The 19,324-nt window shown below is 37.8% G+C and overlaps 1 protein-coding gene across 1 annotated transcript in view; it reads left to right on the top strand.

Annotated features, from left to right (window-relative positions):
* Positions 1 to 19,324, top strand: part of LOC134531320 (uncharacterized) — a 352,845-nt gene that overhangs the window by 302,565 nt on the left and 30,956 nt on the right. Inside the window, exons 3-4 of the mRNA XM_063367015.1 lie at positions 2,215 to 2,319; positions 11,783 to 11,962. Of these exons, the coding sequence (XP_063223085.1) occupies positions 2,215 to 2,319; positions 11,783 to 11,962 (285 nt within the window). The remainder of the gene's footprint in view (positions 1 to 2,214; positions 2,320 to 11,782; positions 11,963 to 19,324) is intronic.

Raw genomic sequence — 19,324 nt, 5'->3', positions numbered from 1 at the left:
AAGTAGTATTAGCGAATTTTCTAACCTTGTCAAAATAGTTAAAATTTAAAAGAAATCCATCTTCTTGTCTACCTCAACAAACAACTGCTCTAGCTTTTCTTTTTAAGATTCTTAAACAGTTTTTTTTTCCTAGACCGTAATTATTTATTAATAGTGTTGAATTTATGTGTTTCACGTTAAACAGCTGTTAATTCGTGTTACTTTTATTTTTATTAAATAACAAGATGAAAAATGTTGTACAAACATAGGCCTACTGTTAAGTTTATTATTTACGCCATCTGCCAGACTAAACAAGATGTCCACAGGACACACAAAAAAAGTAAGTTAGGAATACGATATTTCGGATATCGCACCACTATTATAAATGAAAAAGTATGTATGGTTTGTTGTAATTACTACAAGATCTATTTGGATGAAATTTGGAACATAGGTATCTTATATACTGGATTGATAATATAATATAGCCTATAGCCTTCCTCGATAAATGTACTACCCAACACTGAAATAATTTTTTTCAAATCGGACCACTGGTTCCTGAGATTTGCGCGTTCAAACAAACAAACAAACAAACAAACAAACTCTTCAGCTTTATAGTATTAGTATAGATTTCACTTATAAGCGTGAAAAGTAGATAAGTTCTTTTTATAAAAAGAAACATCTCTAAAACTAGTGAAGTAGGGGGTAATACATTGAACATGAAATATAAGCATATCATTACTACTAACTTTATTTTAGCATTTTTAGAAATACCACTCTTACGGTAATGAAAAGAGAGTATATTTGGTTTTATAAAAATATCATGTATCAGAAGTTAATCACATGGGAGGTGATGTATGGGTATGAACAATAAACATACGAAAATTATAAATCCTTTTTACTCAACAATTTTTATTTTCAATTTAAATACTGTACTCTCCATTAAAAGTAACTTTTCTATTACACACACAAACTGACCTCTGTTATTTTTATATTTCTTGTAAAACGTATTTTATTTGTGTAAATTATGTTAAAAAATAAATAAAAAGTAGTATATGCAAACATTGAAAAGTGGTGTTGATACATTAGTCATCAGTTTTTTTTCTTTGCCTATGTTGCCTGATCGCTAGTATCGTGTGCTCAAAGTTTTGTCATGTGTTCACTGAGCATAACATGTCGTTTATTATAATACAGTGTTACGAACCGCAGTAATGTCTTAAACTCATGGTAGAGTTTGCTTGTTTGGACTCCAGGTAAGCCGTGCAGATGTGTGCTAGTTTTACCAATAATGTCATAGTGCTATAAATTTTTTTAAGTTAATTTCATATAACGAGGTCTTACAGAGTTGATAACAAAGTTTAGATTAACCAGCTATATAAAAACACTTATGTTTACTTCAGGAATACTGTCAGAAGTTCTAGTTCACGCATGGGCATCACTTAAATTTAAGAGCTCACTATGACATTGAAGATATCATTGCCATAAGGGGAAGAGGACCTATGGACACAGTTGTTACAGTTGTTGGGATAAAGACTTTTCAAGACGTCATAAATGCGTTAAAATAACTTTTTTAGGCGGCTATATATATTTTTTTTTCCTTTTTCCATATTGCCCATCCGCTTTGATTTTATTGTATGCGTTGAGTAGCCTAAATCCTTTATAACGCATTGCAAACTCAAGCGCGAACGGTCTGCAGTTTTGCTCGTGTTTCTTTCATTCAGCAACGTTCCAAGTCTTGTATACTCTAACATGACCTACCGGCTAACCAAGGCACTAAATGCCAAGCTGCCGCGGTGATCTTGCACGACCTACCGAGCAACCCAGGTACTAAATGCCAGGGTGCCGTGGCGACCAGTTGAAGAGGCGAATAGTTAAACAGTCCAACAGTTGATACAGAACCCCGCGTTAAAGTGACAGACTGTTGAACTATTCGCCAGGGTGTTAAATAAAGAGGCGCTTGTGGTGTTCTTCATTTGAACATAACAAATAACGTTAAAAGCAATAACTAATGTTACTGGCCAGCTGCCGACTTCAAATTCTTAACTGCACGTCTCTTTATCCTGATTGGTCGTTCAAGAGAGCTGGAAACTCTTCAGTGCTATTGGACATGAGAAACCACCACTAAGGTGTGGCGAATAGTTCAACAATCTCATAGTTTATACCGATCTGTGTCCACCACAGAACTAGTTGCAGACGGGAGCAGCGCCTGTGACGTGTGGTTGTGCTCTCTGCCGGCAGGTATCTCTGATGTCGAAGATAGTCCCCTCGCCCGACTGGTTCATCGGCGTGGACAGCCTTGACCTGTGCGTCGAGGGCAGCTGGGTGGACAGCGTCACCGTGGAGGTGAGTGCGCCCGCACTCCCCCGACAGCCTTCCAACAAGCTCATGACTAGGGACACCTGTATTTCGCGAATACATTTCGTGTCAAGGTATTTCACAAAATACTCTAGCTTTTCTCCTGTGGTTGTTGGCTGAGGTCGGTGAGAGGTGTCGTCCCGCTCTTGACGGTGCCAATGAGAATGTGGTCACCGTACTGCTGCACCTTCACAATTTGCCATGACTCTTAGAAAAAGCTACAGTGTTTTGTGAAATACCTTGACATGAAATGAAATCGCGAAATATGCGATGGAACTCAAGGAACACAAATGCGTAACAACCACTGTGCTGCCATCTGTGGTGGATGGTGGGAACCAAAGTTCACAAAGACAAAGGGAAATCATATAGGTTTAATGGATTTTAACAAGATGGGCAGTGTATTAATAAAATTCCTTGTCGATAATCACAGGTTTTTGTGTGTTTTTTTAGTCTTTTTCGCATTTATCGGAGCCGTTTCGTTGTATACTTTAAATTTGCTGTCTGCTAATGAAATGATTTAGTAGTCGAATGCGTACCGATGCGTACCAGCAGAGAATTCTATCGGCGGAAACTACACGTGATTCGCTCCAGAAATGTAGCATAGAAAAATTATGTATAATTATCACGCTCGGAAATATTTTTAAGAATTATACGTTAATTTTCATGTCTCAGATTCGTATTATAAGTGTGTTCGCAATATGTTAACACATGAATTTGCTCGTTACCAAGGTAGGATGTTACACATCTCTGGCAAGTACTGAAAAATTTGCTCAATTTTATTTTATGGTTACCTATCTTTTCATTTGATGTTCAAGCACCGCCTTCGGTGGCAGCGCATCACACCGCACTCTTGTGAACTGCGCTCTTTACGTCGCTCACCCGCGTGAGCTCTGCGGTGACCGGCCAATGCTGCGATTGCCCGCTCTTCACATTGGTGTGTTTCAGTGCTTCATAATATCTACATGCGTACCTACTAACACGTGTAAATAACCATTTTCTCTCAAAATAACCTCAATTATCAGCTTCACGTTATATTCCATGGTGACTTGTTCTTATCTAGTTGTGTTACATCACTCTTAACGTATGTTAGCGTGAATTTTGAAACATTATGTACCTACATTTCCCTGAAATAAACAGTAGGCTAGAAATACATAGTCCCTCCATTACAAACCATCAAATGTAGATAAAACATAGTATTTAGCCTGTACGACGTGGCAACACTCCTCAGTAACCAATCAGAAGCCTTATGATGCAAAGACTCGTTAGATAACGTATGACTGAATGTTGACCTATGAAGAAGTCGCTATAGAGAAACAACATACTGCTATCAGCACAAAAAAAAAGAGGTTGCATTTCAATAACACATTTTATAAATAAATATCACTTATGTATTTTACTATCTGTTGGCAAACATTTCGCTTTGGAGTACTGTGGGTTCATTTTTTACCATGAAATATATCTAACAATAAAAACGGGTTTGCCTAGAGGAAAGAAAGTCCTTTTCGTTGTCACTGTATTATCGTTAATTTCAAACAAATATGATACCACTTCTTTCATCCATCGAACTGCTGTGACAACAACGCCAGGTTAAAGCTGGGATCACAATAGCGGTACGGCGGCGACACAAATATTCCCATCCAATCACGATCGACACATCTATGACGTCGACGCGACAAAAATGACGGACGCGAACAGAGATCCCGATTAGAAACATTTTGTTTTTCCATAGCGTTGCGGGCGTGGCGTGACTGAAAAGCTTGTCAGAATTTTGTTTTCGAAATATGGTTAAACGGGTGCATTGGTGATTATATTATTCTTGTATTTTAAAGGTTTTATTTACTAAATTTATCTGTGAAATTTCTGAAATGTCAAATTTGAACTTAACAAATTACTCTTTCAAACAAATCCAATAAAACACCAACAAGCATTGATGGCTGACATATTTAAAATGAAGAAACATTCTTAATAGGTATAATGTTTATTTTTGGTTGTCACGCGATTAAAAACTGAATGTTCACAATAACGCGATATATTGCTGTCGCTTCGCCATCTTCGCTTCGCGCCGTCGCGCTATTTGATCCCAGCATCTGGGGGCTGTCACTGCATAGGGCCTACGCTGCGCTTTTTGTGCTCTAACGGTTCGTCTAACGATCTAACATCCGAATGTCATTCACATTCAGGGCTAAAGTATAAATATTGCTTAATTAATGCTTTCTGTAAAAAAAACTGTCATTTTATCTTCTTAATATGAATGTTTTGACTCGTACAACATTTTAGTGTTCGGCAAACAATTTTACAAATTGTGCGAACCAACGAAAGTCACACTTTCAGGCTGGAGTAGGTACTTGATTTTTAAAATCTCGCTCGTCAAAAGAGCGTTGTGTTCTGCACATGCCTGTCTGATATATTTAATAAATAGGATTCTTAAGTATTAAATAATGTGTAGCGCTTCAAATGTAAAGGAATCTGGGGACCCCGTTAAACGTTTACCAACATTTATGTTAATTTTTGTGCGCCCATGTGTGTTTGAATTGAACAGTTGATTCTTAGAAGGCACTAATTGCACATTCCGGTTTGCGTATTTGCGGTAATTATAGCTTCCACTTTAAAAAAAGCCAATTTGTGTGTATTGCGTTAGATGGGCATTTATTTAAATTAATATAGAGGTTTTAAGAGCTAAAGATGTTTATCGATTATGAAACAACTAGGTTAAACTAACATTTTTTTAAGACCATCAACGAACAAAACCTTTCGTCTCTAATAAAATCTTCTGAAAATCCTTCATTTTTTGTAATGAATATCAAGACACGGAAATATAATTTAGACTATTTTTTTAAAGCCTAAATGTATAAAAGAGACCTAGATCCTGAACCCAAGTAAATCAGAAAGAAATCTAGATCCTAAAGTCATTCGGGACAAAACTAAATTTATTTGGTTTTATGCTGTGTGGCTGGTCAGAATCATCCGATATCAGAGAAAAAAAAATAAGTAATCGTGTTTAACATGGGAGTGAAATCTCTGTTTACTTCGATGCTCCCTGTCCAGCGTGACGCGCCAAAATGCTCTAATCATGCTGTGGCGCAGTTGCCCCAGGAGGCTTGCAGACCCCCGGCGACGGCGCAGTACACCTGCAAGATGGCGCAGGAGGGGAGGGGGAGGGAGGGGTGGTAATGGACCTGGCTGAGATGCGGAGTTCGCGACACTCGCTGAGACAAATGATAAAAGCAAAGTTCCTCGGAGCGAGTACGGTTGTCTCGGGGAAACCTTTGGATTCATTGACCTCGAGTCAGGCGTCCGAATAATCTGGGTTCATGCATTTTTGGATGATCATTATTATTATTGCTACTGTAAAAGTAAAAATGTAGTTTAGTTTACGTCTGTTACATAAATAAAACACTCGCAAAAAAAATTTTATTTTTATTTTCTAACTTCTAATTACTTCTTTAGGTGCCATGAGGGTGAAACTTTGAATAAGCATAAATAAAGAAATGCGCGCATTGCCATGCGACGGAAATTCAACAAGATGAAGTCCAATGCGCGTGCGCTTTTCGTCCAGTTGTGTTCAAACGCAAGATCTAAAACGTAGCAAAGTGATTTTTTTTTGTGTGTAATATCTTAGCTCTCGGTGTGCGGTGTTTGGTGGGAGTAATCTGGTGACTGCCAGGGAGATGTGTGACAGGAAGCAGGATGAAGCTAGTGCTGCGGCGTGGCGGCGAGCACAGACACTTCCATGGCGCTTGAAGAGAGAGAAGACACGGCTGTTTGCTGTCCGCTCCGCTAGCAGCAGTCTTGAACAGCGAAACGCATTGCCACGCGGCTTTTATAACACGTTATGAATACGTTGTGAAATAATAATTTATAATATAAAATATTAATTAAATAATGTTATAGATGTTGTAGTAAAATACTTGTGTTAAAACATAGTTTGTGATCCGATGGATTAGATGTTACGCATCATTGGCGAGTACTGGAATACTCGCTCACTTTTTTTTTCTCAAACGAATGAAAAGTAGTTCGTGTGACAAACAAAATTTAAAAAGAAAAACTTATGTTCATTAATATTTGTAATATTGAACTAACAGCTTCAACTAATGGTACCTATTTTTTTTTTTTTATATAATCCAGCGAACACAGTTCCTGTAATTTGGGTTTTCTTCAGGTGTACTTATAGGCTAATCGATTAGCCGAGAAATTATGTTACATCGTACATGGCGTCGATGATGATAACCACTTTGTTGGGTCCTCTTTTGATGTTACCCATATACTTTAGTTAATTTGCCAAATTGAAGGCTGGACATAAATTATTTTCTCGGTCTACATAAGCAGTCTTTTAGCATGCATGTTAACTCTAGGGTTATTCACGCCGAAGAAGTTTAACGTTTGATACGTGTATGCGTTTTACCAGATGTTTACTAAACGTTTATTCTGAACTCGTAAAAGGTGTCTTAATAGCCGCTTGCGATACTTTAGACCACCGACGGACAACACTTAGCAAATACCTGGTGACATAAATATGCGGAATAACATAAAACGCAAGATGTATCGTAACACGTGGTATTCACAAGAACACGGAATGACCGAAATGGCGTCAGAGACCAAGACAAGATTCCATCTGGTTGGAACGGTGCACGTTGCGCCCTCTCCCTCGGTGGCCGTGAGGACTGAGATTCGCGCTTCTCCGTTGATCCTCGAGCACCATCGGCGGCCAGTGCAGAGGCTGGCAACTCGAACAGCCCGATGTGCACCCAGCCAGTGTTTTAAATAAACACGATAGATAGAGCTACTATCGCCATCTAGTTCTTCTGTAGACCCATATATAGCACAGTATTTGAAACGTTTTTGACGGAATTAAATAATAAATAGTAGTAAAATAATTATTTTATATTATTGTTCGTTAAATATGTTTTTTTACGATAGTGCTTTACCACCTGATCGTTTCTATAATAACGGAAGAAAGTTAAACTAACAAGTAGCCTATAATATGGTCCATACTGTAAAGAAAAACTGTTTTTATAATAAAAAAATAACAATTGGTACTTTGAAATTTAATCGAGCATCCTGAAAGTAAATAAAACTCTAGGCGTTTGTTATTAATTCATTCCTATGCGAGACTGATAGTTATCTAGTGAATCCGTTCGAGCTTAAGAAAACCGTTGACTCTTTTTATTTTTTTAAGTACATTCTATTGTCACGCGCTTTTGATCGTGTTACTTCAGTTCTAGATTCATAAATGCCTGTTCAGTCGGGTACAGAAAAACAATGTTGAGTTTCCAGTCTTTTCAGATACATGGTCGTTGGCCTAGTGCTGCTTCGGAAAACATAAAAACATGATCGCTTTTTTTTACACAAGAGGGTAGGTTTCCGCACGAATAGGTGGGCGTAACTCAAATGAAGGATTGATTATGCTTAGCTAACGACATTTAAAATAGGCCTACTCTAAAATCGTACAAATGTAGGCAGGATATTTATTATTATTTAGACCGCGAAGTTTCAACATCGTGTATGTTCGTGACTGCTCGGGGGTCAATGACTCTGAGGCTTCCCCGCTGTGTCGGGTCCCGCCGTGGACTGTGCGGAGGGGGGAGGGGGAATACTTGGCCGCGCGTAACGGCTCTCCTTGGCACGAGGAGAAGATGGATGAAGCAAGTTGGTGGCGACCCTGCAAATCTTTCCTCCTTCCCTTCCTGTCTTATCAGTATTGCTATTGTGCCACTGCTTCTCCCTTCCTCCTCCTTCTTTCCTTCTCCGCTGTAGGGGGACGCGACTGTATAGGCTGGATACGACCACTAAAAAACTGTGCGATTGAGAAATGCCAACCTCAAAAATTAATTCTTAAATACAAGGAAATTATAGAAATTTCTTAACCATAATAACATAAATAGAAAGTCTTTTCGCAAACATTTTTTTTGACGTGACAACGTCTAATAAATCGATGAACGCCAGCTGCACGCACGAAAAAGTGTCCCGTTACGCACATTGTTCCGTTACGCTGTGTCCCGTTACGCTCATTGTTCCGTTATGCTGTGTCCCGTTACGCTCATTGTTCCGTTTACGCTGTGTTCGGTTACGCTTTTGGCGAGTGCAGTAATAATAGGTTATGTTACAATTGACTAAAAAATTATGGTGATTCATATAATTCATGATAGATATTTGATTACAGTTTATTTAAATGAAAACTTGTTCATAATTATATTTAAACTTTATAGCTATACACCAGTTTTTAAAATTAATTACAAGTCATCTACACGTGAATTGTTTCGTCGACTGTTTATAAAGTGAAGTGAAAAGTTAATGTGGTTTTAATTGCTTATTACAACAACAATTTCGGCAATAAAGGTTAATTTTATTATTCTTGCATTTTAAAAATCTGATTACTAGTATAATTTCAAGTATTTATTATTTTATTATTAAAATAAGAATGATTCAATTTTATTCATAAAAGTATGCAATCATTTCATCAATGTTTTGTTATGACGTTGTCACTATCGTCCGTAAACCGACTTTACAGACAACCAATTTTTTTTCTTCAGAATTTGTGTAATGGTGTATTACAGGAGTCGCGTATTGATTGTAATGGCAAATACATTTTGGAATAATTTTTATCAATGTTGAATTATTTTGGTGTCAGTGAAATAAGCATGCCTGTTGAAACAGAATAGTTTATATTTCCAGTAAACATGAAACACGTGTTAATTATGTAATAAAAGTTTCTCTTCCAAGAAAATTTATTTGTAGAGAATAGGGCATCTTTTCAGCGAAAATATAACTGGGGAATAGTAGACATGTGCACATGTGTAATTTTTTCAATATTAACTGGGGTTATTATTCAAATACTTACACTATGCGGCTATGACAATTTTAATGTTTTAAATAAAAGTAAAGGATTTTAACGTGGTGTTTTGGTTGTTCCGTGTTACAAAATAAATAATCTTAAACATAATATGGTTAATATTCCTAGCAACGAACGACCACAAAAAAATCAAGTTTCCAACATTTACTTTCGAAATGCTAACGACTTTTAGGTTGTTAGGTTGCCTCTGAATACCGTAAAGTTCCCGAATTGCCACTCTTTACATTCCTTGCTTTGTGGTCCACTTCCTGGACGGCTTCGTGGCTCGGAGCACCCGAAAAATCCTTTGGTTCCAACCAGATCATTGGTTCTTCCGCGGTCCCACCGAGTGTTAGCTGCAAAGACAGAACTTTTCCGATTCGTGACGGAGGCCATTGTGTTTAAGGCTCGGTCTCACACGTAATGTTGGTTATTTTATTTTCTCGTCGTTACCATCATTTAAAGGTCCTTCCCTCCTCTCCCCCATAAATTCATCACTGAAACGCTGTGCGATTTATGTTTCGTCTCCAAATTTTCTCAACTTATCTTAACTCAGTGAAATCAAACAGCGGCAAAAAAAAAGTCAAGCAAGTGTTCGTAATTATGAGAAACTAGCTAAGGTACTTGATAATGATAATGATGATTGATGGATGATGATGATTGATAATGATCTTCACGCCACTCATATTCCTTGTAAATGCCTAGATAATTTACTCATTGTGAATGCCAGATATCACTTTTGATACTAATCCGAGGGCAAGTTACATACGAATAAATATTGAATATGTACAACAATTATTATGTCTTATATATTTTGTAAAGTGACTAATAAATAAAAGATTTGGCAAGTAATTAAATAACGAAAAATATGTATTTAAAATTTTTAATAAAAAATTTAAAAATATATATATATAATCATTGTTATTAAATAATGTATTAGTTACTTGAAAATAAAAAACATTTTTGAGTATTAATTTGAGAATACTGTTACTTCTGAAAACTCTCAGCTGACTAATTTAATCTACATAGGTGCAAACAAGGAATATTGATGCACTATTGTACCGAATGTTCATAAAATAATGTTCCAGTTTCAATTGTATATGATAACAGTTTAATTTAGACTATTTACAACAAATCATATATCAAATTTAAGGTAAACTAACCTAGTTTTTTTCTTACAAATTTTCATTAAGTGCACCTTTAGACATACGGCACAGTTTGGTTAACAAGTCTGGAGTAATAGAAGCAATGGACTCTTCAGTTCTGTGTCTCAACTCTGGTAGATCATTAGGTAGTGGCGGAACGTAAATGTGATCTTTTATAAAGTCCCAAAGGAAAAAATCGCAATTTGTTATTTCAGTTGAACGTGGAGGCCAGCGAAAAAGAGCTCTGTCGTCTCGACCATCACGACCAATCCAACGGTCAGGGACATGGACGTTCAACCACTCTCGCACAAAGAGATTCCGATGGGGAGAGGCTCCATCCTGTGCGCCAAATAAAGTTTACAGGTTCCTTCTATATTAATTGGGGTAAGAGTCATTCTTTCAACATAGATGGCGATGCAAGCGAGTAAACAACAAAGCAGGACTTCAGCATGCGTTTATCTATAACTGTTTGAGTTCTTCTTTAATTGTGACCTTGAACCAACACTCCACAAAACTTACAGTTGATACTATTAAAATTTAAAACTGGGACATTTCTTTATGGACATACAGTATACCTGATAATATTTACTTTTTGAACTATTTTAAAGGGCCGTATGTGTCCCACGGGCCCCCATATGAGTCATCACTAACCTAGATCATTTCGAAAAAATACTAATTATCGCTGCCGCACTCACGAAACCAGCCCAAGGAAAAAACACGACCACGCTCTATGTCTGCTACAGTTGCTTATAGACGAAGTTTATAAACACAGATAGGTACGCTAGCGTCTCGTAGCGGCATAACCTATAAATATTTGTGACGTCATTCCGATTTCTAATAGTAAAAACCCGATTGAAATCCAAGACCAGCATGTCAAATTACTTGCTAGTTACAATGTAGTTGTTCCTTTACCCATTAATTTGCATTCTATTTTTTCACCAAAAAAAAACTATAGCAGGGATGTGAGAGAAAGACGGGTCCCAGGTAGGGTTACCAGACGTCCGGCAAAAGGAGGATTTGTCCTTCTTTTTATGTATTTTTTTGCGTCCGGCTGGATTTTCCTTAATGCTCCAAAATGTCCGGCTTTTTTATAAAGTGAGATAATTCCTGCAGTTACACTCTGAGTAAAGCGCGCGGTGCGCGCTAATGCGCTGTCCGCAGAGTCACCCCACTAGTAAGTAGTTCTATGACAGCTTACAGATAGCAGCACATGCAGAAGCACGTGTTTTTAATATGCTGTATATGCGTAGTTTGTTTGATTCTTTATACTGAAACTGTATTAAATGCCAAAACATTGTAAAATATCTTACTCCATTGTAATTAATTCGTGGCTTTTTAAAAAATATATATATATTGTCCTCCTTTTTAGTGAAATGTCCTCCTTTTGCGAGGTGAATGCCCTCCTTTTTTGTTATCAGTGTCTGGTAACCCTAGTCCCAGGCCAGCCAGCTGCAGCGGAGAGGCGGTGTTGTTGCAGGCGGACCCTCTGGACGCTGGCACCGACAACGGCTTCACCTTCACGGCCCCCAACTGGCCCACCGAGCCTCAGGGCGAGGTGTACAAGGTGACCAGCCGCTACCCCTCGCACCGCGCCGGCTCCTTCTACTACCCCTACAAGAGACACCTGCCGCCCATCGCCACCTTCCAGTTCATCAAGGTCGGTAGCGCCGCTGCGACCCTTCGCCCGTCTTGCACTTTCACATCTTTCACACCTTCGTATTTAGGAAGAAGGGATATTCGTGTTCAGTGGCGTAGCCAGGATTTGTGTATGGGGGGGTGTTAAGAAGCATGCCCCCCCCCCCCCCCCGAAATAAAGCGGGGGGGTGGTCCGGGGGTCCTCCCCCGGGAAAATTAGGATTTTAAGGTGTAAAATAGTGCTATTTTAGCAGTTTTCGGTTCTTAAATTTAAATATTGTAATGGTAAAAATTTTATTATTTTTATTATGAAATTTATTTGAGTGATGAAAAAGAAATTAATTAAAGATTTGGGGCTAAGAGGGGTGGGGGGGGGGGTTTAACCCCTTAACCCCTTCCCTTGGTTACGCCCCTGATCTTCAGCTCACTTACTTTGAACACGCATCCAAATTAATATCCTCGGTGTATTAACAAAACATTCAAAAACTGGTTTGAGTCTACAACAATAAAAGTCTTCTTATATCCACGTTTGCGTTTACCTTTGTTTAGAACGAAACGTACAACTCAGAATTAGAAATATGGCTTTGTTTCTACGAATGGTTTAATTATTTGAAATTACGTATAACTTCATGTATTTAATTTAAATACTTCGTTACAATTCCGTAAATTTACTGAAATTCCCAACAGTGTAATTTTGAACTATTTATACCAATTTTTGGCATATAAAGGTATAAATAATATCTCCCAGACCTTCTAGGCATTGTTGTAACTACATATTTGCTAACAGGCTCTAGTCTGTAAGCGCCGTGAGGAAATAACTTATTATTTCTTCGGGTGACTACAACTGTCATGATAATCACACCAGTTCACAAGTGTTGACTTCAACAACTCGTCAAAGCCAAGTCCTATGACATGTCAAACCAAAAAAAAACTTTATCTAGGAAACTTTATTGCAAGTAGTATAAAGAAATTGTGAGATTTCAAGATGGCGAGGACATTTTTATTGACTTCCCGAATAGTTGCAAGGATCCTGACAGAATCACCGATGCATACTTTTCGTGAAAAGGTGAATCGCTAGCGTCCTTTCTTGCATCCTCAGAGGCTCTTGACGCTATCTTTTCAATTATATCTACGATGGTCATTGTTATCGTTCGACTGATATTTTTATTCTCTCCACGAGGGGAAATTTTAAAATCAGTCTCAACACTATTTACTTCTAGCAAAGTGTAAGGTTTTTTCCTAAACCTCACCAGAATCAAGTTGAAAATATAAACATACAAAACATCAGCGAACGTGCAAAATAAACAGAACATTTTTTTGAGAATATTTTGCCTTGATAAAATTCTTCGTACATACGTCATACTGCAATGGCGTCTGTCCAAAGTAATTTACTAAATTTTTTTTTTTCCTTGGAAAAATCATTTAAAGAATGTAATTTTTTCATCTAGTGCATTTATTAACCAATTAATGAAAACTTGCATACAAAACTAAAAGTAACTATATTATTTATAAACCTTTAACAGGGAAATCAGAAGTCATTATTTATTATCCATCTAGATCACGTTAATAGACTTACCAATACTTTGCTTTTAATTAATACGCACATCTGCGTGTAAAATAACTAATTGCAAGAAAAAATTTCAATGTTATGTTTTAATTAGTTCACATAATTACTCATAGTTTTGTTAGTAATGTTTATGTTTAATACTACAGATTAATTAGCTGATGTGCCTATTTGTAAGGTCCTTCATAAGCTTCCGCGCCATTGCATAATGTGCTGCATTCCCTTTTATACTCTCAGCAGAGTGATTCCATCCATGTTAATTCATTAAATGGCACCATCTCGACCATCTGATATTTTGTTAAAACTTTGGCAGAATGCTTTTAGATGTCTTAAAGGAAGCTAATCAAAAATTTAATTGATTGACTAAAATGGTTACGGCACCAGAACCCAGAGTGTGGATGGCTGTGGACAACACAGAAGTGATTTATGTAAACTCTGTCACGTTTGAAGTCATACAGCTTTGTACTTAAGCAAACCAACGTGCTGAATTTTGGCTTTATAGATCATATTTATGTGAAGAATACATAAATGCCCTATCTGAAAAGCTAGCTTCAGTATATTTGTTTACAGTTTACTTATTAAATTTATCGAAAAATCTCTTCAACTGAAATTTCAGTCATAATTTTACTGGATTGTTTAAATGAAACTATTTTTTTTCTGGAAATACTATTTAAGATGTTATACATTGCCTACGTGGCTAAACAATTCTGTAGTAGCTGCGCTATAAAATTATATTTTTTCACTATTACATAAAATTAATGTCTTATTGTACTAATTTTTGGAAGAAATTATATAAAATGGGTTCCCTCCAATATCATTGCCATTGGAAAGAGCTAGTTATTAACTTCGTGGATATTTTCATTTTTCATGGCATCGTGCGGAACCTTTTCCTAGAGCCTGCAGAAGTACTTTGTAGATGCTGTTGGTATACTCATTAATGCTAAATGCGTTTTTAACATTTAAAGTGCATTCTTGAGAGACCTGCAATGTGCACTCTTACAAAAGCGGCCGAAAGAATATTCAGCCAAAACACTCTGCGGAAGTTGTAGCTGCAGCAGCATAAACGTTTAGTGTCTCGCCACTTGCCGGAACAGGTCCTTACTACTGATATGAGAAAGCACGTTTAACTGGTGTGGGGGGAGGAATCAAGGCAAGTGAAGGGTTTGCGAAGGACAGCTGTAATCCTCACGCCCTTCACTAGCCTTACCACCTCCCCCCACATCAGTTAAAGTCGGCCACACACAAGAAGCAGATAAGAATCAGTTTGGACTGATGAAACCTAAACTATTTAGAGCCTTCCTGCTATGGAACAGAGATTCAAAGTTAAACACACAGCATTAATGAGTATAGGTACCTATAGCATCTTCAAAGTGCTTCTGCGGGCCTCTAGGTAAAGTATCCACGACGGGATGAGAAGATCCATAAAGTTAATAACTATGGTACCCATTATTAGATATTTGCTTCCAGAAATTAGTCATAATTTTAAGTCGATATTAAAAATGTATTATGTTTCAGAACGTTGCTCCTACAGCATTGTAAAACAATGTAGAGGCTACATATAATTTTAAAATTTCAAATCCTGAAAAAAAACATTTCATTAAAATATATGTAGTCAAAACATCACTAAAATTTTACTTGAAGAGATTTTTTTGAGTATTCAGAAGCTAACTGTAAAAAATATACCAAAGCCACCATTTCAAAAAATATATTGCTACATTTTTGACAAAAATATAATCTAGAATGCCAAAATTCAACACGCTGTCTTTTTTTAAGTACACAACAAGTATGACATCAAAATTGACAGAATTTACTTAAATCACTTCAGAGCATTCCACAGCCATCCACACACTGGGTTCTGGTGCCGTAACCATTTAAGTTACGCCACTAAAATTTTCTCAGCTTCCTTTAAGACATCTGAAAGCATTCTGTTAAATTTTAAACAAAATCACAAAGTATCGAGCTGGAGCCATTTTCATAATTTGGTAAGTTAAGGTGATATGACCCAGCAGCTGAGACCACTGGCGATAATTCCTTTATATCCAGAGGAGGCTGATATTGCAGAGGGCTGCTGAGAAATTATACTTTTGCCGTTTGGTTCAGAGACTAAATAGTTCCTGCTGAAGATACTGTAGTGGGGAAACCTACGATTCACAAATCCTTTTTCACATTCCCGGATACTTACTTGCCTTCGTGTAATTTTGGGATTTGTTGAACTTCAGTTGTAATTAGCAGTTTTAACGCTTGCCTGTGAAACGGGCGCTACCATGCGTGAGTCCCTATCGTGCTCGCATACAGCTTGCCTCAATAAATGAGAGGGACCTTAAAATTATAATCTGTCGTGTAGTGATACTGATCAATTGACGTAATGAAGATATTTTCTGCAATTTTCAAATGCATATTTTTCTGATTTGAATGACTTAAGTATATTTGTAAAGTCACTCGATACCTTTAGGCCGGGCACACACAGAATGAGGCACGATTCTGACTGATAAAAGTTGACTTCCACGTATATACAAAAAGCAGTGCACACGGAATCAGACGCAGCATTATTCCACAAACCTGTCGCGATCGGACACGGTGACAACATCGAATGATTGCTCCAACTTCGTCGCGAGCAGACTGTCTAATGGCTGCAGTGTTATTCGCATGCGCGACTATAAAAAAAGCTGTCAACAAAGGCATGCCATAGTGTGCATATCCTTATTTACTCTATGGCAGTGCGTTTATAACTTAATAGTTAAGTTAGTTTAATTTGAGTAAATATTCACTTGTAAAGTATTTAATTGATTTTGACGTGAATACGTTTTTAAAATTTCTTCCATAGTGGGAGGCAATTCAAAAAACGAATGATGACAAAATCAAGGGGTACAGTTTGGTGAAGCAGCTACATATCTATAATCTCCATCCAAAATTTAATTACACCACTGGATAGCTAAAGGATCAAGGAATTCGTAACGCTAAGTAAGAACTGTGACTCATCGCGCTCGGGAGAGGGGGAAGGGCAGCCATTTTGAGGTAATTTTGCTGCGTTTCGAAATTTCCATTTATTATAACTTTAGACTCGGAGAAGCTACGACGTTCGTTTAGGTTTCTATCGTTAGCTCTCGTCAAAATCTTTCGATTTCATGTAAAAAAACATTAGTATAAAATAGTTACAGTGAATATTTATGGTGTTAAAATAAAAATAATGTAATCAAAAATATATAATGTCGACCTATACGCGACTTCTTAGTGTTCAAACATGATTATAACATACATAAAATAGCGTAATTTATATTTTGTATAGAAAATATTACCTGTTACGTACACGTATTCACGTACAACACACGACCGTGTCCATCACACAGTCACAACCCATTTTTTTCTCATTATGGAGTGGGATGCAGATCGATTAGAACGTTTAGTAGGAAAGACCTATTAGGTATATAATCCATTTTTGAAGGAGTATCACAACAAATTGATTTCAAGAACATGGGAAGAAAAAACTTAAATAAAAAACAATTTTAAGCTGTCGCGAGAAGACGATGTTAGGCTTCGTGTCTTGTCTGACTCTGTGTGTGCCCAGCCTTCTATCAGCTTTCAACCCACGCGTTTTTTCAAATTATGTCCCCCACACATCACCTCTCTGAACTGTCAGTTCGGACTTATCAGTCGGAACTTAACAGTCGGAACTGCCGTGTGTGAGCAAGGACGGTGGACTGATCAGTCTGAACTGATGGACTGACGAACTGATGGTTTCCCATCAAATCGGAGTGTGAGCTCGAGAGTACTCAGTCCGAACTCTCGTCAGTCCAAACTGTCAGTTCAAAAAATCAATCCATCTGCTTGAGTGTTGTGGCAGACATATTTGTTTATACTCTTTGGTTAATTTTTCCATTATTTATTTTCCTTTTTCTAGCTAAAATTGCAAGTGCAATTGCAACGTGCAAAGTTTATTCCATTGTCTACGATGAATCGATACATCCAGCAGCAACCATGAGACTGATCGTGCGCGGGGAAGGCTTCAGTTCAGTCCAAACTGAGCACCTGGACTGATCGTGTGCAGAGGACCTCAATTCAATCCAAACCGTCAGTTCGGGCTGAGCAGTCCGAACTGGGAGCTGGACTGAACGTGTGTGAGGGGCCTTTAAAAAGAAAGGGGAAAAAACTCGACGTTAACACTGAGGCAATTCGGGCTTGTGCGAAAGGATTCGTGAATCGTGTAGGCTTCCTCTGTTCTGGAGTGCGAGAGATCAGGCACGCTGACGGTGGCTGAAGGACAGAGTTGTAGCCGTGTTGCTGAGAACTGGCGTTCCCAGTGAGGTGAGCCCAGCGCCGTCGACAGGGAAGGGCAATGCTGCCACGGTCGCTGCTTCTGCCCTTCCGGCTCGAGGGCCTCGTTCACGCGTTACCGCGCGGAGCGGCGGTGCGTGCACCTCGCTGCGTCCCTGGCCCTCCCCGGCGGAGCGCGTGCTAAACCAGGGGTGCGAGTGCAGCGGGACCAGCGGGGTCACCATCCCCCCAACGCCCTCATTTCCACAGGCGTGCCCCTCTGAGGCCGGCGCAGCGTGAGGCATTTCTCCACGCGGAGAAGGAAGGGCTCAAGTTCTCCTGATTAACCATCGTCCAGACCAACTTTGTAACGAGAATTTTATTCTTCTACAACTAACGACTTTTTTCAAAACTAACTTACGGGCAGTCTCTGCAATCGAAACCAACAAATATAGTCTTTCGGGGAAAAAAGGGGGGGGGGGGGGAGGAACTTGTCCAAATGCAATGTGTGTTGCTTGGTGACTCGAGAACTGTAGATTTTTTTTTTAAATTAAATTTCGTTGGATAATAATCTTAAATAATACTGTTACATCTAAGGTTTGGAACACGTCAATATCGCGTACCGTCTGTATGATAAAATGTAGTTTGTTCTTTAATACTGTAGGTATGTTTTCTTTGTTTTGCATTATGTTTTATTTATATATTATTTTTAAATTACTTAAATATTAATACAACCATTTAAAGTAAAATTTACTTAAGTTCTTATGTAAAAATTAATTAACATAAAGTGTGTTTTTTAATTCATAGTTTAAGTACAATATAAATGGATAAAAGTTTTGGTTTAAAATATATTTCAGGCATTTAAAATAATGTTATTTTCGTGATAAAAAAGCTAGTTTAGTTATATAATCATTATTGTTATCAAACTACTGTATATTTTTCAGGTAGCTTTCATTAATAACTTCTGCCATGTCACCATACCACATGTGGTTCATCACAATGTAAGGTAATGATTTTTTAAAAAGAGGATCATCTAAATAACGGTAATAGTTCTCCATATATTAGCTTACCTACATTACAGACAAAGATATGTATTTACTTTTTATTTATATTATGTAAAACACTTAAGTAGTATACAAATGTATTTCCTAGATCTGGCTTCTGGCTGAGGTGCCGAGGTGCCGGTCCACCATCTTGGATTTGTGACGTCACGGCGGCAAAAATTCCTCAAAATTCCTCAAAAATGACTCAAAATGACTCAAAATTTCCCGTTTTAAGAAAAAATTTCCCGTTTTCGAGGGAAAAATTCCCGTTTCGAGGGAAAATTTCCCGTTTTATTCCTCAAAAATCCCAACGGCTAGAAATGTCCTGATAGAGGCTTAAGCATCCTTAACTCAAGCCTCAGTTAAGCCTCTATCAGGATGTGACCTTGACCTTTGACCTTGACCTTGACCTCGACGGCCATTTTGGATCCGCCATTTTGGATGACGTCATTTCGTTTTCTAGAAAATTCCGGTGATGTGTTTTCCGCCATTTTGAATTATGACGTCACCGTTGCAATTTCCGTTA

Source organism: Bacillus rossius, chromosome 3, assembly GCF_032445375.1.
Source record: "Bacillus rossius redtenbacheri isolate Brsri chromosome 3, Brsri_v3, whole genome shotgun sequence".
In the NCBI taxonomy this organism is placed as follows: domain Eukaryota; kingdom Metazoa; phylum Arthropoda; class Insecta; order Phasmatodea; family Bacillidae; genus Bacillus; species Bacillus rossius.
The sequence above is the reverse complement of the archived record's forward strand: the minus strand, read 5'-3'. Positions and strand labels throughout refer to the sequence as shown.